This window comes from Echinops telfairi, unplaced genomic scaffold, assembly GCF_000313985.2.
Source record: "Echinops telfairi isolate 266 unplaced genomic scaffold, ASM31398v2 ScPeMD7_70;HRSCAF=299, whole genome shotgun sequence".
Taxonomy (NCBI): domain Eukaryota; kingdom Metazoa; phylum Chordata; class Mammalia; order Afrosoricida; family Tenrecidae; genus Echinops; species Echinops telfairi.
In genome coordinates, this window is record NW_022103968.1 from 21977700 (window position 1) to 22002356 (window position 24657).

At 44.5% G+C, this 24657-nt stretch overlaps 1 protein-coding gene across 1 annotated transcript in view; it reads left to right on the forward strand.

Moving 5' to 3' along the window:
* Positions 1-24657, forward strand: part of SORCS1 (sortilin related VPS10 domain containing receptor 1) — a gene marked incomplete at its 5' end in the record, with an annotated part of 617874 nt that overhangs the window by 390047 nt on the left and 203170 nt on the right. Inside the window, one exon of the mRNA XM_045291424.1 lies at positions 16999-17072. Within this exon, the coding sequence (XP_045147359.1) occupies positions 16999-17072 (74 nt within the window). The remainder of the gene's footprint in view (positions 1-16998; positions 17073-24657) is intronic.

A 24657-nucleotide genomic window follows, 5' to 3' on the forward strand; every position in this document is an offset into this window, starting at 1 on the left:
AGAGAGAGAGAGAGATCTTTATTGCTAACCCAGACCTATATACCTTTGGGGGGAGTACAAGCTCACCAATTACAGGTAAAGTCATATGTCACAGGAAGGGGTTGCACTATGGGTTATACAGCAATGAAAGGGGGACAATCTAGGGATATACACGCAATAGAAAGAGGAGGGATTGCGGGTTTACATGTGACAAGAAGGGTGGATCCTAAATCCAGGAAGACAGCCTAACCTTGTATGTCACTGAATCAGTTTGATCTGTTCTCTGGATCTCCATAGGAACCATTATCAGTAGGGTGTAAACCCCACCTACAGGAACCAAGCTAAACCTCTTGGGAGAAGTACTGTAGTCTATTGTCCTTAGCAGCAGGGAGCAGGGCCTACCTTAGTCTCATGACTGACTGCCTCCAGGAAGGATGTCTGGAAGCATCTGACCTCCCCCCTTGTCTTTGGGGGAGACAAAGCTGGGGAAAAGTCTCTTTATAATCCTACATCTGCCTATCAGTTCTATGGGTTTATTTAAACAGTTTCATATCTATTATTTCAAGTATATTTTTCTGATTATTATTATTTTTTATAAATCATTTTATTGGGGCTCTTACAGCTCTTATAACCATTCACACATCAATTGTATCAACCACATTTGTACATATGTTGCCATCATCATGTTCTTGGGTTTTTTTTTTTTTTTGGTTGTTGTTGTTAAATAATCATTTTATGTGGGGCTCTTACAAATCTTATAACAATCCATCATTCAATAGTATTTAGCTCACTTGTACACATGTTGCCATCAACATTTCCAACACAATTTCTTTCTTCTGAGCCTTTTGTATCAGCTCCTCTTTTTTCCCACCCTCCCACCTTTAAGAACCCTTGATAAATTATAAACTATTATCATTTTCATATCTCACACCATCCACTGTCTTCCTTCACTCACATTTCTGTTGTTCATCGATCATTGTAATCAGTTTCCCCTTTCTCTCCCTTCTCTGCCAACCTTCCCCCTACCCTCATGGTATTGCTATTCCCATTATTGTACCTCAGGGGTTTGTCTGTCCTGGATTCCAGGTGTCGAGAGCTCTTATCTGTACCGGTATACGTGCTCTGGTCTAGTCAGATTATAACGTAGAACTGGGTCATGATAGTGTGGTGGGGGTGAGGGGGAGGAAGCATTAAAGAACTAGAGGAATGTTCATATTGGCTGGCTCATCCATTCATTGTGACCCTTCTTTGAGGGGTTACCAATCATCTACAGATGGGCTTTGGATCTCCACTCTGACACCCCCTCGTTTGCATCGATATGATTGTTTGTTCTGAGTCTTCTGATGCCTGATATCTGATCTTGTGGACACCTTGTGATCATACAGGCTGGTGTGCTTCTTCCATGTGGGCTTTATTGCTTTCCTGCTAGATGACCACTTGTTTAACTGCAAGCCTTTAAGACCCCAGATGCTACATCTTCTAACAGCGGGGCATCATCAGCTCTCTTCAGCACATTTGCTTATGCACCCATTTTTACTTCAACAATCATGCCGGGAAGGTGAGCATCGCAGAATGATTATTTTTAAATCTTTTTTTCCCTTTTGGAAAATAGCTGGGTAAGAGCACCACCTGTGTTCTCCCAGCCTTTACCACTATAGGTGTGTCATCAACTGGCTGCTAAGCTTGATAATTTCTCCATTGATACACTCACTGCCATTGAGTCTGTTCTCACTCACAGGGACTCTACGGGACAGGGTAGCACTATCCCTGTAGGTTTCTGAGACTGTAAATACTCATCTTTTCCCAATGCAGCTGTTGGTGGTTTCGAACTGCTTATCTTGTGGTTAGCAACTCAACACATAACCCATTATACCATCAAGACTGTGGGAGCAATAATCATAGTACCTGTTGCAAAGGACTGCCTGAGGCTGCTGAGATGATGTACGTAAAGCACAGCACAGAGCAAACAGTGATGATGAGAATCCTGTGTGATAACTGAACGGACATAGTGTAGCTGGAATGAGACAATGCTACTTAGCATGAGACCAGTGTCTTTTCTGAACCTGGATGTATGGGCACTCTAGTCAAAGGTTAGTCAATCACTAAAAGGTGTTGTGGAATCAGAATGAAGGAGCTTCAAGAACTATATATTGGTGATCCAAAAACATTATTGATACAAATAACAGTACATCATTAAGTATTAAAAGGGTCTTTTTTAATCTTCACAGTGACTCCACTTGATTTTTAATAAACCTAGTAGCTTCTTAATGTGAGAGGGCAAGATTGAAGCAACAAATAGATCCTTGAAATTCAACTCCCTGAGGATATTTAACTGATTTTGCTTGAACAAAAACACTTAGGAATCTGATAGCTACCTGATGTCATCATGCTTCCCCAAGGAAGCCTGAGTAAGTAAAAAGGCACTCACTTGTTTGTAAGAAATGTGGTGAACATTTCCCTAGATCTCATGCAAGTTTAGGAGGATTTCCATGTGGGAAATTTCCCAGTGTCAGAGCTGATTTCTAATCTCATGAATATGTATAGGATTTAAGTATCCAAGTACAAGTCTTGCAATTAGAGTAGAAACCACGGAGCTTGCTAAATGTCAACCCCAATGCTTGTTTATAAAACAAATTCTCACGCTGAAATGTCATCCTATGCAAACAAGGAAGGCTTGAGTTCACCCTAGATACCATGTTAAAGCATGTTGTATCATAAGCTTCCAATTGCTAACTGGAACAGATTGATCTACCTGTGTCAAATAATTTGAAAGAAATAGACTACAGGGATATGGAGAATTTAACATTTTGAAACAAATGATTGGGATTAAGGTTTGAACAGTCACAATTATACTTGGTAGCTACTTAGGTTTAGTAATAGAGCTGCCTTTTCTTGTACAACTTCCCAAGGATAGCTAGCTGTTTGGATCTGCTTCATGCCACCACCACTCAAATATTGAAGTGAAAAATAGTTATGATGCCTTTTAAATCTTGACACTAGTTTGGTCAACTTTGAAGGATACTTCATCTTACAAGAGAGCATGCATCTCTTTCTTGAGTGAGTTCAAGAAATATTCAGCAAATAAACTTTTCCAGGAGTTGTTGTGGTAAGGTACCATCAGGTTCACTCTGACTGATAGGGAACTACGTTGAACAGAATGAAACAGTGTCTGGCTCCATCCTCACAATTGTTTCGCTGCTTGAGCCCATTGCGGTAGCTCCTGCATCAGTCCATCTTGTCAACAGTCTTCCTTTTCTCGTTCCCTTTCTGCTTCCTCCTTAGTCTCTCCTGACAACAAATCCAGTAATGCTCAATTGTCCCGAAATTTTCCTTTCCCAAAGTGTTTACATCTAAGCATCTTGCCCAGGAGGAGAGTGGTTTGGGGAGAGGAGAAGTCATGGCTCTGGGAATAGACTTTTTTTTATGGTTTTGATACTCTGTAAAACGAGGAAGAGGAACCACACCTCGGGTGCCCTGCTTACAGTGCTGGCTTTCTCTACTAATGGATACCATGCAATGAAGTGGCATGGAAGCCGAGCTCCACGGCTCTCACTCTTCTGGCTGGCGTGCCTCTCAGACCTGCCAGGCTCCTCTGACTATAAACAGGAGAGAACATTTCCAGGAACAAGATTTGCTCGATGAAGCCAAGCAGTATCAGCTGCTCCAGGAGAAGCCAGCCAAGGGAATACCCTTCTAGGCCAGGGACATGCACATACTGTTTGGGATCATGTATGATTCTTTGCTTCTGAAGGTCTAAGACAGTGGTTCTCAACTTTCCTAATGCCACCACCCTTTCATACAGTTCCTCATGTTGTGGTGATCCCCAATCTTAAAATTATTTTTGTTGCTACTTCATAACTGTAATTTTGCTACTGTGATGAATTGGGTGACTCCTGTTACAGGATCATTTAACCCCCAAAGGGGTCACAACCCACAGGTTGAGAACCATTGGCCTAGCAGGAAAAACTGAAAGCAACAACAAACTCTTCAGTTTCTCTCTGCCAGTCCTCATTTCTTCACCTGCTGAGGGCATCAACTGGCAGCCTAAAGGAAGGGTGATGAGATTTTGTCGAGCTCGCTTTATGGCAACTTAATCAAGAAGGACCAGTGGCTATAAAAGGGCCTGGTGGTTGGTCAAGTAGAGGGTGGTAACAGCAAGGGAAACTCCCAATGATGTGAATAGGCACAACTAGCCATACCATAGACTAGAAATTGATCACGAAGGCGGCTCAGGGCCTGGCAATGTTTGGGCCAGTTACACTTACAGGCTTCATTCAGTAGAACCAACCTGGCAGCAATGAATAGCAGCAGCAGCAACTGCATGATGATACTTTGATAGTATGGTAGTTACATAGATAAAAGTGGAAGGGTGGAGTCTAGCCTGTCAATTAAGTCACAGCCTGATAGTGCCTCCTTGTGGACATGGCCTTCTCATAAGGAAGAGCTTGGGAATCTCCCTCTGTCTTGCTTTCTCTGCTTCACCTTCGTATTGGCAAGCCACACCTCCGTGACCTGCCAGAGCTTTGTGATGCTTCCACTGCCATTGGATCCACAAGACTCTGCAACCATAGCCTGTGACCGGCCTGCATTCTGCATCATTGCATCAGGCTGTGTGAGTTTGAAGAGGGATTTCTGGACTAGTATTGGACTTACAGACTTGAACTGGACCGGCTGGGATGTTTTCCTGATAAATGATCACTTCTAGATATGAAGTTCTCTCTTACATATAAACGAGAGAGTCTGTGGGTTTGTTTCTCTAGCTAACCTGGCCTAACACCGATAAGCACTTCACATCTATTATCTCACTTCATTCTAGTATCAAACATCAGATAATATCTATTTGCATATGAGGAACCCTGATGGATGATGGTGTAGTGGGTTATACAATGGGCTGCAAGCCGCAAAGTAAGTCATTGGAAACTACCAATGGGAGAGAGACAAGGCTTTCAACTCTGATATACCAAGGGCTCAATAGAAAGGAAATGTCTGAAAATGAATGACGGCACCAGATGTACAAATATGCTTGATACAATTGATGTATAGATTGTTATGAGTTGTAATAGCCCCCAATAAAATGATCTTTAAAAAAAAGTCGAAGCTATTCATAAAGCAATCTGAATACAAAAAAAGAGAGAGTTCCGGCCTCTGAAACCCATAGAGGTAGTTTTGGTCTCTCCTATAGGGTCACTATGAATCAGAATCAAGTCGATGACATGTGAGGGTTAGGGTCAGAGTCAAGGTTGAGAAAAAGTCTCAAGTGATTGGTCCTGCTGGTTCAAATTCAGTTATCATTACTAGACAATCGGTTACAATTTTTTGAATTGCCAATTTTTTCTATTTATATTTAAATTTTCCTTCCTATTTAATCTTCCATGGGACCGCTTTAGGGAGCTAAATTGCACAGCAAGGAGATGGTGTTTTGAAGATTACACAACAGCAGAAGTAGGTAGAAGGGGTTGGTTAGTAAAAGGGACTTTCCTAGCTGGCTTCCCAGAACCCTATAATCAAAACAAAACCCCACACACACAGAAAAACAGAGTCACTGCCGTAGAGTCCATTTGAACTCTTAACAACTCAACAGGACAGGGAAGAATTGCCTCTGTGGGTTTCTGAGACTGTAACTCTTTACAGGAATAGAAAACCTCATAGGTCCCTGATTGAGCAGCTGGTGGTTTTGAACTGCTGACTATGCAATTAGCAGCCCAACAAATAACCACTATGCAACCAGAGTTCATGGCACCCGATAGCCCTATGAAATTCACCTCACCTGTTTCTACAACTGTGCAAGACAAAGCATTTTTGACCCTTCCATCACCTTCTCTAGGAACCCTGGTAGCGTAGTGGTCAGCAGTTCAAGACCACCTTCCAAGGGCAGTTCTGCACTGTTCTGTGGGGTCTCCATGAGGCAGACGACTCCAGGGCAGTGAGTTTTGTTTTGTATTTTAGTTTTTCACCTCCTTGCCCCAACTCTATTCCCCTTTTTTGGTTTGTTTGCTTTTTGTGTGCAAAAACGTCCTCCTGCCCAGGTAGAAACCCTTTCAGATGCCACACATCCAATCAGATGTTTTTCTGTTTTATCTTTGTTTATTGAAAATATTTTTCTTTTCCCCCCTCCTTTCCCAAGAGCCCTGATGAATCTGAACTCAAACCCAAACTCATTGTTGTCAAAGCAATTCTTAATCATATCAACCCTGTAGGACGGAGTTGTTTTCTCAAAGGCTACAAATCTTGATGGAAGCAGACTGCCACCTCTTTCTCTCCCATGCAGCAGCAGCGTGGGTTAGGAGTAACACCATTTGGGGTGGTTGACCAGGACTCCTTCCTGATGAATGCGGTGTTAGTCATTTGCTCTCCACTCTCTCTACCATTCCACCTCAACACTGATAATGGACAGTCTTAGTAAGGAGCAGCTCTCATTACGTTCTTAGTGATAATTCCCTCGTCCACTACTGCTTAGCCTCATCATCCAGGCATAGAAATAATAGTACAATTATACAGTTACCAAGGGCTATTTACTTTTTATCAGTGTCTTGATACTGAAAGATTTGTAATATAGATCCTGAGCTGAGCTTCTAAGTATTTAATTTGTTTGATATTTATGGCTCCATTTATATGGGAGAATCTTGAAGACCAAGATTTTTATCTTATCCTCTTCATGGAAGAGGGGAGATTGAAAAGTATAGACATTGGAGTTTCACGCATGGGTTTATTCCAATCAAAAGATGTGTAACAACAATAAAAAAGTAAACAAACAAGCAAAAAAAGATGTGTAAACCTGTCTCTGGGATCAGTCGCTGACTGCAGACAAGTTTAATCTCTGAGCCTTTGAAATGAAGCTCCAAGGAACATAGTGCCTTCTGGGGGATCTATTGGGCCAGTTAAATTCAAGGCAGAGGTCAGGTCAGAAGGTTATGGCGACTGGAGGGTTGAGATTTTAAGGGGTGATCTTGGTGTAGTATTGGGAGGAAGGTTTCAGAAAATTGAAACTTTATTGATGAGGAAAGGCTGGAGAGTGGCTCTGGGGCATTTGTTTTTCCATCAGGACAGTGAGTCCACTCCTTCTTCAAGGCTACCCAGGACCGTCCATAGAGGGTCTCTCAGGGAAGCCTTCCCCGTCCTGTGGCTCCCCAAATGCAAACAGCACTTCAAAGGTGCACAATTTGACTCCCCACCCCAATGCAAACTGCTGTTTGACGTGATGCACGTGGAAGTACACGACATTATTTGCGGGGAAGGTTAGAGAGAAGGAAACACCACCGCCTGAATTGTGCAGATCTTGATGCAGGAGATACTGAAAAACAATAGCGTTACAATGTCTACATATTGACTGAATAAAGGCTTCTATGATGTTAAAGGAATATTGGTTGACTCGCCCTCCATTACCTCCAGTCCTGGGTGCGCAGGGGGAATGTACATCAGTCGAAGTGTCCACGGTCAGGATGTTTTGACCCTTCCTTCCCAGACAGCCCCTGCTCCACATATCTAGTCCCCAGGCCTAGAGTACCCAGCCAAGCTGCAGGACATTTGACAGACCTCAGTGACAGCTGGGGAACAGCCAGTGACAGATTTGATAAACCCAGCCACAGGAGAAATGGATGGGCCAGCCACATGTCATTGTTTCTGCTCAGTCCTTGTCAGCAGAGCCTGAACATTCAGCCCTGGTGCTCTTTTCTGTTGACCTTGGTGATACTTGGATCCAATCGACATTACTGCCCCAAATGTTTCAGTAGAAGTGTACCCATCCAATCTGGACTCCACTGGTCGGTGTATCAGCTTCCACTACAAGTTTCTCTTGTTGAACTCCAAACACACCGGATCCCTTGCTGTCAACAAAAGAAGAACACAACCACTTAACTGCTTCTGCTGCTTTCCTCCGACTCGGCCATCCTCCCAGAAGCACATTCTGTACCTCTCTGCAGTAAGAGATTTTAATTGTTCTCCAAAGACCACCTCACATGGTGTTTGGAGCTCCCTGCTCATTCTCTCTGCAATAAGCCACCAAAGGACTCTCAGGAAAAGCTTGCACGTTACAATATGCTATCTCTTACAACTGCTGATCAGCTCGTTTTCCTTTTGAGAAGTCATAATCTATCGGCAAGGAGGGGAGTCATCTTTGACCCTCTCAATATCTAGCCCCTCTGTCAACCAGCCACGATCAAACCCTCAGCACTTGGTGAGGTTTTGTGGAATTGCTTTAGAGAGTGTGGATTTGGGTTTCTCTCAAGAGCAGGGGTGGGGAACCTTTTATTCTGCCAAAAGGACCATTTGGACATTCATCGCATCATCTGCGGGCCTTACAGACTTACGTATCCATTTAAACATTAGCCTGCTCTAGGTGATCAAACCTTCAATGAATTCAATGCTAATGTGCCAGTCCAAGCTCGTTCTGCTTGGTGCAGTGCGTCACCCAAGCTGGAAGCATGATGTTACACCAGGCTTGCCTGCCGTTCTCCACCCCTGCTTTTGAGTGAGTGTGTACCCCTTCCTGTGCTATAAAACCAAACATATCCCAGGCTGCTTCTGAAAGCTGCGGGGGTCTCGGAGGGGATTTCGTTCTTCCTACTCAGTCTGGCGGACAAAGGAACCTGCTGGTTGCCAGGCCTCCGGTCAGTCAGTAGGAATTTATTTGAAGTCTTCAAGATACCACCTCTTGGTTGCTAAGAAAAGAATGTAGAAACAGCAGTGATAACCGGAGAATCAGTAGGTGGACGAGTGCTGTTTACCCAGGCCATCCGTGGGGCAGTATCCCACACAAACCAAACCCGTTGCCTTCCAGTCAATTCTGCCTCGTAGTATACCTGTATCAAATGGCTTGGAGGCAGGCCAAGTGCTTCAGCACTGCACTACCAGGGCTGGCTCTTGAAGGCAGGCGGCTTGCTCATTGCATTTCTTGGAAAGGTTGACAGAAAAGCCAGCCTTTTCCTTGTCTTAATATTGCCCTCCTTAGGTCTCTATGAGTTTGTGAGGGTAGTGTTAGGATTAGGCAAATAACATAGGGCTGGTGGGGGGTTCTGTCAGCCTTTTCAATAAATGTAATTTGCAGTCCCCCCCCCCCCCCCCCCACCCTCCAGAATGTTTAGGGCAGAGAAGGAAAGACGGGTGAGCAGGCAGCCTTGAAAACAGCCCACAGCAGGAAGTGTTCCGTCCAGGCGGATGCCTCTCCAAGCCCGTGTGGTGTAGACCCATGAGCCTGCCTCCTGACTGGGAACAGGGCCCCAGGAAGCTTCGCAGTGATCAGAAGCAGATTCATCAGCCAAAGGAAGACTTGAAACCTGCTATTGTGCCTCTTCACATCTGTGGCTTTGTATTCGCATGCCAATTTCCTAACCGGAGAAGAAAATTCTTTATTTATGTACTTTGTTTTAATCATTTTTATTGGGGGCTCGTACAACTCTTATCACAATCCATCCATCCATCCATTGTGTCAAGCACATTTGTACATTTGTGGCCCTCATCATTCTCAAAACATTTGCTTTTGACTTGAACACCTGGTATCAGCTCCTTATTTCTCCCCCTCCCTCCCTCACCTTCCCTCCCTCCTACCCTCCCCCCACTAAATTTATAAATCATTGTTTTTCCATGTTACTGACCAACATCTATTTGTCTAGCAATTTGAAGAGGTGGCTTCCAGTGATCTGATTTAGGAACATTGAAAAGTCTTGTCAGGGACAGGGGCCATTGTAAACCTTCATATCAATGCAAAGAAGTGGAATTTCACATCAGAGAGAGAGAGAGAGGCTCCTCTTCTCAGAGCTCATCCAAAATGGGAGCAGTGAGAGGCTGAGAAATGACATTTTGCATATGGTCTCCTTCTTTTACCCTATCTGGATCCTCTGTAGGAACCCCAAGCAAAGTCAAGGTTTCCCCTCTTGACCACTCTCAAGCCATTTCCTCCCCCTTGGGTACCCTTTCTCGTTCACCATGGGATCCAGTGCCCACCATTCAACTAGCCGTTCTTCAGGCCTCTGGAGATGGCTCCAGAGATGCCCAAGCAGTCGTTTACATCAAGAGCTAACCCTTGCAACAGCACCCGTCTCAATTTAAGTGTATTTTTATCCGTTCTATTTCTGCAGGAGACAGAGGGAGATTGCAAGCTAACAAGCCAATGTGAGAGAGGTCTTTATAAAGCACGGCCATCAGGAGAACAGCATGCAGGAAGGAGATGTGCTGACAGTCTCCGGCCAGCCCCACGACAGTGTGGATGGTTAGGCCACGCCAATGCTGTCAATAGAGCCTGAGCTGGACAGGAGTTGGGTCTGTGCTCATTCCTTTAGATTTACGAAGGGAGAGGAGTGGTCTTGGATACTTTAGAATGGTTCGAGATCAGAGGGATTTGGGGGACCTTTATAGCCTTTTTAACCCCAACCCCTCCCTTTCCCCTTTCTAAGGTTGGGCTTCTTCCAGGAGTATCAGTCTTAGGAAAACAAAAACCCTTAAAGAGTGGCACTTTGTAATGTGTGATAGAAGGCTCAGAGGTGAACATTGCCCTCCCTAAATGGGTTGGTATGCTCTTTCTTCTGTTTCCGAGGCGTCCCTTCTCTTGCTCGGGGCTCAGTGTCGGTGGAGAATGGCACGATGCTTTCTCAGATGTGACAGATGGTAATGATAGTTCTCGGTTCTGTGTTCTGACTCAAAAGAAACGTTGGAGCCAGGGACAGACAGTGAAGGGAGTAAATCTTATTTAGGGCCTGCCAACACTATCATTTTATTAAAGGACACTGACTCATTTTACACAAAAAGCCTTCCCCTGGTGCCTGAGGCAGCCACCAGAGAAACTGCTTTCACACTGTTTTCCTTTGTCAAGAAGAACTCTGCTGATCCATTCTACAGCTGTGATTAGCACATTAGCAAGAAGGGTGGTGAGCTGTTGTCTCCCCTGTGCTGGATAGAACACCAGGCTGGACAATTAACCTCTTAGAAAAGTTTGTCGGAGGAGGTAAGATACCCAGAAAAAGTGTCTAAGGATGAATGTGTATTGAGGCGCTGCTTGCAAATCCTTGGGAGTTGCAAGTGAACTGATAATGTGCAGAATGTATTGGTTTTGTAGGCATAGCTATGGATCCTTGAAAGCAAAGCCTCACGCTCTGAGAAAAGAGCTTAGTTCATCCTTTCTTGGGAAACCTTCTTCAGTTTCTTAGTAGGTAGATTCATTGCTCGGGGACGTGCATGGCATAAAATAAAAGAGGTTTTTCTTGATGGTCTATAATATATTAGGCATTGACTAGACATAGAATGATGGGATTTCCAATAGCTCAACACTTCACAATGTCCTTAAAATGATTCTGAAGCCTCTCTCTCTCTTTTTAAAAAATAATTTTATTAGGGGCTCTTATCACAATCCATGCATACAGCAATTGTGTAACGCATATTTGTGCATGCATTGCCCTCATCATTCTCAAAACATTTGCTCTCCACTTAAGCCCCTGGCATCAGCTCCTCATTTTCCCCCCTCCCTCCCCACTTCCCTCTCCCTCATGAACCCTTGATAATTTATAAATTACTTTGTATATCTTACACTGACCGATGTCTCCCCTCACCCACTTTTCTGTTGTCCATCCCCCAGGGAGGAGGTTATATGTAGATCCTTGTAATCAGTTCCCCCTTTCAACCCCGCCTTCGCTCTACCCTCCCAGCATCGCCACTCTCACCACTGGTCCTGAAGGGATCATCTGTCCTGGACTCCCTGTGTTTCCAGTTCCTATCTGTACCAGTGAACATCCTCTGGTCTAGCCAGATTTGTAAGGTAGAATTGGGATCATGATAGTGGGGGGCAGGGGAGGAAGCATTTAGGAACTAGAGGAAAGTTGTATGTTTCATTGTTGCTATACTGCACCCTGACTGGCTCATCTCTTCCCCGTGACCCTTCTGTAAGGGATTGTCCAATTGCCTACAGCTGGGCTTTGGGTCTCCACTCTGCACTCCCCCTCATTCACAATGATAAGATTTTTTGTTCTGATGATGCCTGATCCCTGATCCCTTTGACACCTCGTGCTTGCACAGGCTGGTATGCTTCTCTGAAGCCTCTCTTAAGAGACCTCCTACGACAGTTAAATAGAAATGTCTGCACGGTACATTGATTGTATATTCATTGCTGTGTTGTGATTTCTTGAAACCAGCAAGCAAAGCAAAGTTTATGAGAAAGTGGCCTTTGCTCAGGGCCCGCGAACAAACTGGGGTTGGGGTGGACAAGGCTTGAAGCTACCCTGCTTCATTTTGAAGGAACACTGGGGAGATCTCGCCAGGGGAAAGTCCCCTGAGACCAAAGGGTACCTTTCCCGAGATGGAATTGAAAAGGGCTGTCATTGAGCTGAATGGCAGAGGCTTGGTTTATTGCGTTGTTTGGTACACCCTGTGCTCGAGGGACCTCTGGATGCTTGCAAATAAGACAGCGGCTCCACGCAGAGGATATAAGCAAGCATCACGGGAGATAACTGTGCGGCCCACAGTTCCAAATCCGAGCCTAGGGGATCAATTTAAAAGGACATAGAAAAAAGGAGGGGGAGGAAAGATTGATACGAGCACCCAAGTGTCCTTCACAGCAATGAGTCCTGTGTGGGAACAAGGATGCTAATCCTCAAGGGGAGTCTTATGGGCCCTCAGACTCTCTATAGGACTCCTTTGAGACACATAGGCAGACCAACCTTCACACACAGGGGGAGGTTCTGACTCGGTTACATTTGCATTAATCTTTATACCTGGGTATCACGGTATATTTATGTGTTGACGGAAGCACCCAACTGTATGCCCTCTTTAAGTCCATGGAAAGAAGATCTAGGGTCCAAAAGAGAGCGAGGGGAGAGGGAGAAACAGATCCTCCCACATTGAGGACTTGCTGCAAGCAAGTATGTATTAAATTCAAATGTTCAGTGCATACTGGGATGCAAGAAGCAAAGCGTATGTGAACCGTGGCTGCCTGGGTCCCGAATTCAGAGGGCATGCATTTCCAACCCTAGGTAATGTCGTGAGGAGAGCTGTCACCCTGTCTCTTCTTAAACCGAACCCAGCACTAGGATGCACCTAGATAATTACGATAGGGCATGAAGGGGCAGAGAAGAAATATTTAAAAAGCACTTCATTGTTATTTTCAGCTTCTGTTAAGCTAACCCAAACTCATGGGAAAGCCCTGCACAATGGAATAAAAACACTGCTGGTTGTTATATCATCCCCAGGCTCAGTTGCTGGATTGAGTTTTGATGAACCATAGGGTTTTCATTGGCTGACTTACAGAAGTGGATTGCTAGGCATTTCTCTCTCGTCTGTCTGTCTGTCTGTCTGTCTTAGTCCGGAAGGTCTGCTGAACCTGCCCAGCTACATTCAAGCAAACAACAACAAAAACCAAAAAACCCAAACCCACTGCCATGTATTTGACTCCAATTCTATACAGGGTTTCAGAACCATGGTGTTGTAGTGGTTCTGTGTAGGGCTGCTAACTGAAAGGTTGGCAGTTCGAAACCTTACCAGCCAGGCCATGGGCGAAAGTGGAGACTTTGAGCTCCTGTACAGGATTACACTCTTGGAAACCCCCAGGAGCAATTCTCCCACATCGTATAGGGGGGCTATGAGTTGGCATGGACGCAGCAGCAATGGGTTTTTGTTTGTTTGCTTGCTTTTCTGTTTTGATACAGGATTTCTGAGAATTTGTACATCTTTCTGGAGCAAACAATATCATGACAACTTATAAACTTTCACTGACAAGTAGGAGGTTAGCTGCACATGTGGTCCATTGGCTGGTAATCAAACCCAGGTCTCTTGTAAGAAAGGCAACATTTATATCACTAACTACCAAGTCTTCCTCACACCTAAAAAAAAAAGACTTAGAAGAGTATTATTAAGTGCTAAAAAGAAATGAGCTATTAAGGTAGGCAAAATATGTCGAGGAACCTCCAATGGATGTTGCTAAATGAAGCTGCATAGTATGATTCCATTGACTGTCATGTGTCCCATAATGTCCATGTTCTGTTCTGTGGACTAGGGTGCTAGGTGGTTAATGTGTGGAAATACCAGTTCTAAACCACTTTCAATCCTGAGTCTGTCTTTAAGTAGAATTTGCTTGTAAGCTGGATGAACAACAGCTGGATACTGTTTATTTCTAGCATTAGTCAAATATTTGTCTTAGTATGAAATAAATATATTGTAGCATTCTACCGATGTTGCTGCATTGTTAGGCACCACCAAGTTAGTTCCCATTTATAATGACTCTATGTGCAGAACAATAAAACATAGCCAGACCCGGAGCCCTCCTGACCGTCATTCCTGTGTTTGTATCCGTTGTATCCATTGCTGAATACAATGTGTCAATCCATCTCCTTACCGCTGGCATCTTTTTCTTCAGCCCTCTGTTTTACCCCCAGGGATTGGTCGGTCCCTCCTCTTCAAATGCCCAAGCACTAAGGGAGTGTTTTCATATTACTTCTTCCTGAATTTGTTCTTTCTTCTGCCAGTGCATGTTGTAGTTAGTGTTCTTTGTCAGTATCATAATTCAAAGGCAACAATTCTACTTCAGTCTTCCCTACATATAAAAAAGGTTACAGAAAAGCTTTCAGGTACATTAAAGCCTCATTAACCTACAGTAGAGCTATAATGATGTTTTGATGCCAGCCCCAAAGTAGTTTCCATGTATTGGATGCTATTCAAACCCTCATACATACCTCAATATTTTAATATAACAGACTTTCCAGGGATTGGGTTAATAAATGTATAATGTGGTTGCACATTGACCTACAGTTTTGCTCTGACACATGAGTCTACGACTTTCCAGAAAAAAAACAAAGCAAAAGATGTGTTTCATTCTGTCTTGAAAGAAGTAGAGCCAGAATGCTCCTCAGAAGTGAGGATGGTGGGACTTTGTCTCATGTACTTTGGACCTGGATGTGTTATCAGGAGAGTCCAGCCCTGGAAAAGGCTATCAGAGTTGGAGAAGGGCAGTAAAAATGAGGAAGACCTTTAAAGAGATGGGTGGACACAGTGGCTATAACAATGGGGTTAAACAAAACAACAGTTGTGAGAAGGGTGCAGGACCAGGCCATGGTGTTTCATTCTGTTGTACACAGGGTCGCTCTGAGTCAGAACCAACTTGACAGTACCTACCAATAACAGCAAGAGAGCAACAAGATCCGTGGTTGTCCGAGGGAAGGAGAGGCCCAAGGATGGATAGATAGGTCACAGGACATCCTTAGGGCAGTAAAATTATTCTGTATGATCTTCTAATTATAGACATCTGTCATTATGCTTTCAGGTTCATGGTGATATAACTGTACGCTGTACATTGTATCAATATGTTTCTCCAATATGTGTTTGGAACACATATACCATCAGAATGCAAGATGTTAATAATAGGTCAACCAGGATGCAGTGAGGAACTGTGTACTTTCTGCACAACTTCTCTATTAACCTAAAGCTGCTCTAAGGAATGAAACCAAAAAAAGAAAAGGCTTAGAAAGAAATCACCCCGGCTCTTCCCTGGCTGCACGCCCAAGTTCTGCTGTTGAAGCCATTCAATCTGCTTGCTTTAATAGCCAGAAAATGCAGCCTTTTTTGGGTATTAGATATATTTTCATCCAAGAGACACAATGCTACAGCAAGCTCATTCAAGGGTCAGCAAATACTCAACTGGAGTTCAGTTGTACCTTGGACGTGCTTGATGCATTTGCAGCCTTGTTGAGTCATTTGGTGAATCATTTGACCCCTCACTGAGTGCTGGGCTTGGGGAGAATGGAGAAGCCCTGCAAACTGTGACTCACCATCTATTCTCTGTGGGAGTCAGCAGTGAGATTGTGGCAGTTAAGGGTGTAAATGGGTTACAGACTAGGCTTGTAGAAGAAAGGACACTTTCCGGATGATTCCAAATGGTAATTTTTGAAGCATAAAATGTGGCCACGAGCCCATGAAACCCAAAGCAGTCAGAATCTGCAAGTTACATCAGAGGAAACTTCTGGAGGCAGACAAGAGTTCCCTGGTGCTGAAAAGTTGATCCGAGAACAGCAGCGATGGCAAGAGAGCAAGAGAGATGAGGATGTAGGGGAAGGGAGGTGTTTCTGGAAGGTCAGTGCCCATCCCATGAGCCATGATTCTGTGGCAGACTGAAGGCTTGGAGTCAGGAGATTTGGGAATGTCCTGGCTGTGTAACTCATTGTAAAATGATGAGAAAAGGTCCTGTCACCCCGGGGTGGGGTGCAGATTAAATCAGACAAGGACTTTGAAGCCCCTGGATCAGAGAAAGAGCGTTGTGTACGTCTCCTGTCATCATTGCAGTCTGAGCTTCCTCGGTTCACATGGGCATCTCTTTGTCTTCAGGATCAGGGCTGACCACCTAGTCTTGCATTCAGACCTTTCCCGAGTTGACCTAAACCTATGCATCCAACGTTATTTTACACAGGACCTTAGCTTTAGCTCGACATGTTCATACCTTGCCACAAGAAATTGCTCCAGGCTGGGCCATAACAGTAATGCCTTTCCCATTTTTTTTTTTTTTTTACATTTTGAAAGCTGTCATACTTTCAGATCCCAACTACAGCTCCACAGGCTCTACCATCTGCCTTGGGTTGACTTTTGAGCCTTTGTCCTCTGCATCCCTTTCTTATTGACCGCCTCGTGCTTTTCTTCTTGGGTTAGGTAGACCCAGGATGCACTGTGCTCACCAAGAGTCTAGGATCTTAAAGTTCTTTACAGCCCCCACAATGCTCTGCCCCATGACCAGTCAAGTGGTAGAACTAACTTTGTCACCAGGCAGAACTGGGTAAGGTGACAATTCTACTACGTACTCACCTGGTGTGTGATTTCCAACCAGCCACTTAATCTTTCTGAGCCTATTTTCTCAACTATCAAAGGAAGGTATTAGTATATGCCTTGAGGACTTTATGTGGGAAGTAGAGGTGGTGCATATAATGCACTCACCTGTCCTGCAGCAAGTTCTCCCTAAATGGATGATATTATCTTTATTACTGTTGATTATATGAATTGATGTTTGTGGAGTCCACATCCCACAGGACCATGATGCTGAATACTTTCTCTTCTCTCCAGTTATACAGCTCTGCCGAGTTTGGGAGAAGGTGGCAGCTTATCCAGGAAGGGGTCGTACCGAACAGGTTTTACTGGTAAGTTGTGCTGCATTTTGGATCACATTAGCATATCCCCTGCTGGGTAAGCATTCAAACCTTATTTCCACCTAGATCTACACAACATCTGCTGTCATTGGGCCTGACCAGGGCCAATGGGAAGGGATGTGACATTGGAGTAAGAATCATTTTGAGGCAACATTAAACGTGTGCCACACATTTCTAAGTAAATGCTGAAAAGGTCATTTAAATGCGCATCCATCGAGTGCTCCGTCACAGTTGCTTGGTTCCATGTCAGGGGCCCTGCAAGACTGACATTATAAGAAAATTATAATGGCAATATTAGTAAAATAATTATACAAATATACATTCCATGAGTTTTCAAAGGGGGCTTTTGGGAAAAATAAGTAGGTATGATTTCCTCTAAAATAAATCACATCCCCACTCCTTATTTTAAGTCATCTTGACCCTCACCTCGTTACATAGGAGGTGAACAGTATGCTCACTATTTAGTTATCTTTCCAGAAATGCTCTATGAATTACCAAATGCACATATATATATGTGTTCATGGAACAACTTTTAGTTTGTGTACACTGCTAGGTCCAAGCTGTAATGCGTCCCATGCCTGTTATCTTAAGGGGACAGAGTTTTTAAAAACTGCCTTCATTTTTAAACAGCTGTATCACATCTCTAAGGATGCAGATGGGAATCTTAGACATATTTAGCATACAAAAATAAGCTGCATATGATGATGTGAGGTGTGTTTCAGGAAAGAGAAATCTGAAGAGAAAGGAAGAGAGGCAAATGGCAGAGAAAGGAGACAAAGAAAATAATTTCTTTTAAATCACCTCAGCATCAAACTCATAAAGTCAATTTCAATGCATAGGGACCATATAGGACAGGCTAGAAATGCCACTGTGGGTTTCCAAGACTGTAACTCTTGATGGGAGTGGAAAGTCTCTTGTTTCTCCCATGGAAGGGCTGGTTGGTTTGAACTGCTGACCTTCTGGTTAGCAGCCCAATGTGTTGCCACTACACCACCAGGACTCCCTAGTGGTGATTAAACTAGAAGGGGCTCCTTCCATGGGAATGCGTAGCCACAACTAAAGCAAGGAGAAACAGCAGAAATTAATTTGGCTTTGGGAGTTTCCCCGTTGCCTGGATCCTGGCCATAAAAGAGCGAAGTATAGAATTTCCCCGTGCCATTTTGACCTTACGTGTTTGTCGATCCCTTTTGATCTTCCAGTATAACTTCTGCCCACGATGGGCCCTTCCCTGACTCTAATTTGATCTAGTCAGATGTCTACGGAAAGGACATTTCGGTCTTTCCCAGACATTTCCTAGCACATAATGCCAGTAGGCATATACTGGGATGGAAGTTCACATGGTTCAGATTGGAGGGGCAGTGACCTTTGCGGAGCCCAGGAACTTTCTGAAACCCATCAGTAAAAGCTTCCTTCTCTTTGCTCCTTCCATCACACAACCTCAAGTGAGCATCTGGACTTATTGGCAAAACTGGTCCTCAGTTTGACCACACTCCCTCCTCCCCAAGCGCGCGCACACACACACACACACACACACACACACACACCTTTCTTTTGTATGAAATTTGAAGAGGAATGATTTTTCCCCCCCGCATTCTCAGACACTGCCCTAAAGCCCCTTACTCAGATTTGGAAGCCAGAGAACTGCATAAAATAAATCTTGGGAAAAGCTAGTGAACCTGTATGGAAAATCAAAAGGCAAGCCATTGGATGACAAACAGGCTCAAAGATAACACACAAAAACGTTTAAATGGAATGATGCCTTAAAAATATATATTTTTACAGACACCCCCCTCCAAGAAGACACTTTAACTAACCAAGGTTTTTGGTGCATAGAAGCTGAAATCACTTCTGTCCCCCAGCTGTTTTTCTCAGATGGCTTCAGCTTCATTCTTCAGGCCTCTACCTCTGGCTCTGGCGGAGTTTCCCTTCTCTGATCTGAGTTTCCTTCCTTCTCTCATCCTTGGTTTGTTCCTTATCCATGAGATACCTCGCATCTCTCTGTGGTTGGTCTATAAATTATAATGTGAGGCTCTGGAAAGTAGGTCCATGCCTCTTTGCTCTATTTTTATTCATTTCTAAGTGTTCTCCTCTTCTTTGCTTGGTGTTCTGTGATATAGGAGCCTGGGAATCACAAATGGTTTGTGATCTGCGGCAATCAGGCAGGTTGGTGGGTTAAGCCTACCCGAGGCTCTGCAGAAACAAACCACACCAGACCATCTGCTTCCATCATGACTGTAGCCGAGAAAACCCCATGGAACAGCTCCACTCTGGAACGTCTAGGGTCAGGACAAGGCTGGGGCCAGCTCAGAGACAGCGAGCAACAGTCGCTAGGCACAAAGACATTCCCCCCAAAGAACAAACAAATGAAGAACTAAATGGATTTCTCTTCGATGGCTTATTCTGGAGTGAAGTTGATGCTTTGTCAATGAGAAACAGACAGATCTCTCCTGATCCCGAGTGTGTGTGTGTGTGTGTGTGTGTATCTGCATGTGGTACTCAAGAATTAATAACAAAAACAAAACAAAAAACTCATGGATATTCAGTTGATTTCGACTCATAGTGACCCTAGAAGACAGAGTACACTTGTTCTCTGAGCGTTTCCAAAGTTTTAAATCTCTATGGGAGCAGACAGTCCATCATTCTTCCTACCCAGCAATCGGACTGGGTGTTCCTATCATCAGAAACCAAGGAAGGCATTGACTGAAAAACTAGACAAGGGGAAGGAGTGGAGAGGTGGATAGTCCCCATGCAAGTAGGTGATGTACATTGTTTTCTAGCACACTTATTTGCACACAGCACCATGGAAGGTGAACAGGCCTCATTGCCAACTTACCTGGTCCTAATTGCAACTTATTCTTAACTATTTGAAAGCCATGATGGCCACAGTTCTTGGTAACTGTACGTACCAGAGGTCACAAAAAATTAGAAACATTCCTATAATGAAAACACTTCGTGAATACTACACAGTCACATGAACTGTTGCCCAATTAATCCACCTGCTTGTTTAATAAAGTAAATAGTCCTGTGCCCTCTGACTCTGGGGAAGAGAAAGGTAACTTCGGGTTTCAGCCTCGGTGCTCTGATGAGCACCGGCTAACCCTTAACCTCGTGAATCTCCTAACCAGGTTATGAAGTTAGCACTTTCATGATCTTCACGAACGGTAAGGGAACCTGTGACCCAGAGAGGTTAAGCCCCCTGGACACAGCCACAGCAGGAAAGGAGCAGAGCCAGAATTCAAATGCAAGCAGTCTCCAAAAGCCATGCCCTACTCAATCAGCGTGCTCTGTGGCCCCTGCCCCTTGACCTTTCCTGGTTTGGGCTGGGAGCCCGGAACTCAAACCCACAGTGGGTGGCAGGGGAGTTGGGATAACCCAGAGCTCATTGACCACCACATCCACTTCCCCCGCTGGGCTTGGCAAATGGCTCCCTGGGGTCTTCTACGTTTTGTGTTTTGCTTTCCTGCAGAAGGCCTCTGGACTTCACACAGCACACTCCCTCGGCTGTTGATCAAGATCTGTTGGTCTAGGCCAGTGGTTCTCAACCTTCCTAATGCCGCGGCCCTTTCATTCAGTTCCTCAGTGATGGTGACCCCCCAACCGTAAAGTTATTTTTGTTGCTACTGCATAACTGTCATTTTGCTACTGTTATGAATCAGGCCACCCCGTGAAAGGGTCATTCTACCCCCAAAGGGGTTGCGACCCACAGGTTGAGTACCTCTGATCTAGGCCCACCTGTGGTAATTACATAATCTGGTGTCATTTTGAGGATTAAGAGTGTATGGGTGGAATCTAGGCTGCCAATCAGGATATAGCCAATGAGGCATCTGTGTGGCCATGGCCTTCCCCTAAGGATTCTGGGAATTCCTGGATTTCCTCCTTGGAGGTGAGGGACAGACTCTCTCTCTCTGGGATCACCCCCTTGGAGACTTTACTGACAGCACTCACTCCCTGAGAGACACTCTACTGACAAGACACATGGCACCGCACTGATGGACCGCATGCCCTGGGGGTTGGAGAGGCCACGTAGAGACCCCTGCCAGCACTGAGGTGCTTACAACACCACCGGACCCACAGGACTTTGCACCCACTGGCCTGTGATCGTCCTGTGTTCAGCATCGTTGCATGTGTTTCATGAGTCTGAAGAGGACTGTGTGGATTGGTGTCAGACATGTGGACTCGTGTCTGCCTTGTGGACTTGATCTGGACTAGGCTGCGATGTTTTCTAAATATTCAGTTGCTCTTGTATATAAATCTCTTTCTTATTCACATATGAGTCTCTATGAATTTGTTTCTCTGGCCTACCCGGACAGACACACCACCTGATCAATGCTTTTCTGATGCTGATCCATATCCTAAGGCTGGTAGAAAAGGTGTCAATCAAAACAACAGAAGAGCTCGCTCCTGGAAGTCAGTGGCTCCAAAGTACACAGGACCAATAGGCTATTCAGGGTGATTCATCAAACTTTGGTGAAAGAAATAATTTTTTACTGAAATCTGTCTGGTGTGCAGCTGTGGAGGTGTGGGAGGAACCGAGGCAAGTGTCTGGTGTTCAATGAACGTATCATGTGATTCTGGCCGAAAACATGTTTCCGTGGAGAAGTGGAGAGTGACCCATGCATTTCGACCAACACACAGCACATTTGTGAACTTCTTGTACTTGGGAGGGACAGGGCAGTAGTAATGGAAATAATTAATGACAATTATCAAATAATTATGGAATGCGAAACACCCTGTTAGTCTACCGAAACTTCCTCAGAAAATATGGCTTTTCTTCCAAGGGGTTCGGATTGCTTCCAACATGTCTTTACACACAAATGTTATCATAAAATACTTTGTAACACAATATGGTCTTAAATGGACTAGGTGCCTTTTGTATTGAACGGACCCCAGGCTCTTGTGCTTTCCTCTGTCAGAAATCACTTCTAGTAGGAGCAGTGTAGCCGGGAGGTGAATGATGTCAGAGATGCTGATACTAAAACAAAGTCTGACTTTCCATGTATCTATTTGTTGTATTTCCCCCTCTGATGGCTTCTTCTCGGGTGGATCTCCCCATTGTCTGGCCATCATGGTCGTGAGCCGTTTCTGTTCTCATCTGGCTCCCATGTAAATAGATCTTGAAAACTACATACAACACAAGGAAATCTCTACTAGTTAAGCTACACTATTGTTTTAAGAAGATGGGGGGAGGTACTTTTGGTTAATGGTTTAGAGACTCTCTGGCAGTAGTTTCAGGAGTTAAGCTAAACTCTGTGACCCCAAAAATCTGGAGTCCATAAGAATTTGAAATTTGTTTCTACAAATGACCCCCTTTTGGTTAGGACTCTTCTATAGAATCGTTCAGGATGTTCTATCATGGCAGCCAGACAGCTGTCCATTCTTTCGTTTGCATGGCAAAAGCGGCGGCTGTTTTCATCCGCTTCAATGTAAATGACTTCCAATTCTGCATTTTTGGCAACAAGTCCCATTTGTTGTGTAGTTATGATGTGCCAGGCCCTGCTAAGTTATTTGCCTCGTGGTTTTAATAAACCCTCATATCAAGGATGTGGAATAATTCATCTGTCAACCCTCTTACACATTTTAAAGAAAAAAGGAAAAGTTAAAAATTCCTAATAGATCTGAAAAATCGGAAGGTCTGGCTTTCTGTAGACACCACTCGTTCCAAAGTCATCAGATGTTGGCTTCTTTGCATCACCCAAAACTTTCCTCCTCTGGGTTGTCTCCACTTTCAAGCAGCTCATCTCTTCCCAGATCTACTCCAGCAGGAAAGAGAACCCTTCTTTCTGGTTGCTCCAGCAAAATCCCTGGAATTCAATCCCCTGGATCCTGACTAGGTAGCACTCTCCCCTCTGGACCAGGAATAGAGCTGACGTCAGCATCATGAATCACAGAGACAGAAAGAAAGGAGTGGTGATACTGCCCAAAGACAGGACTTCTTTTTTAATCAAATCAAGGATAACAGAGAGACTTCAGCCAGAGATACTCATTGCCAACAGCACACATGAAGCAACACCCACTGCCATCTTGTCAGTTCTGACTCAGTGCTCCTACGTAGTGTGGCTGAGGTTGTAACTCTCTAGGGGAGCCGGTAGTCTCATCTTTTTCCTGGGCGGTGGATGGTGGGTTTAAACCCCAGATCTTGTGCTTAGCAGTCCAGTACTTACCTGACAGCAACACCAGGCTTCCCATGACCAACGAGCGCTCACATTCCCATTGTCTCATAAAAAAGAAGACAGCAAATAAGTCAACAAATCCCTGAGATTAAATATATTTTCCTAATACCACAGCACATCAATAAGCAATGGCAGTGGGATGTAGACCCACATATTTCTGACTACAAAGCTTCCTCTTTACACACGGTGGTGCTGTGAACTCATTACTGTGGCTCTACCAGTGATAGGCTTTGTAAACGACTAAGGAAGGACTATGGAAATATGAGGTGGGTGGGGGGCCACCAAGGGGATTGGATAACCTTCTCCTTCTACAAAAAGTTGCATGGCACCCAAGTGGTGTGGGATTGTGCAACTAAAATATACGTAGCCCTGAAGTGGAGATGGGTCAGTTTTGCTGTCCACTGCTAGGCTTAAAATGGGCCCTACCTGAGGTGGAAAGAGGGAAATCTCACTACCATCGAGAAAGAAGGGCAAGGAGTGAGACACATCCTTTGGGCTCAAGGAGCCTATTCTGAACCTCCTCAATTCAGGAGACAGAAAGCTGTGACCCTGGAGATAATTAGAAACACCTGGCAGCCACATGGGCAGCTGAACTGGCATGAAACAGGCAGTGGACTTGCTGGCCTGTAGCTTGAAAGGCTGCGAAGGGTGCCTTTGAACTGGAGGCTCACTGGCAGAAGGGAGTGCCTGTGCGCATTGACTGGGAGAGCTGAAATAATGGTTGAAACATGTGATGGAGCAGGAGAGGGGGCAAGGGATGGAGGCAGGCGTACCTGTGGCTGGTCATGACTAAGAGGACGCTGTCCTGATAAAGGATTGTATATTGACCGTTTCCAATCCTGCATTTCTAACCCATTAACTCCCAATAAACAGTGAAACTGGGAGTGTGGTCTCTAAGTTCCATGTGGCCATCAAAATGAATAATGAAAGAGCTCCATAGAACCTGCGCCTTGTCCGGAGCCTTACAATGAGGGGTATGTCCTGTGGCTCTGTACACTTTGGGTACCTTATTCAGTCATTGAAGTTGCCTTTGTCTGTGTAACTGGATTGTATCCTGACTCAGTATTTTCTACTCTGACCTCAAGTGTGGAGCTTTATATGAAGGAAGCAGTTCCATATACGTTTGTTCATACAGCTGGCGATTAGAAAAGATACAGCACAGCAAATGCGCTCTCTGTCTGTCTTTCTGTCTCTCTGCTTCTGACACATATCACTCTCGCCTATCCCCAGTTATTGCTAAACATTACTGCCTAGCCCATTTCTGACTTTAATTTTCTTACTGCTTTTTGGTAGTTTGCTTTATTGACACCAGGTCATTATTGCCCTTTTTCTCCTTTCTCCCAGTATTTTAGTCACTTGAAAAAGCTTAGTTTGAAAAATCAATAATACGATACTAGAGCTCCGCC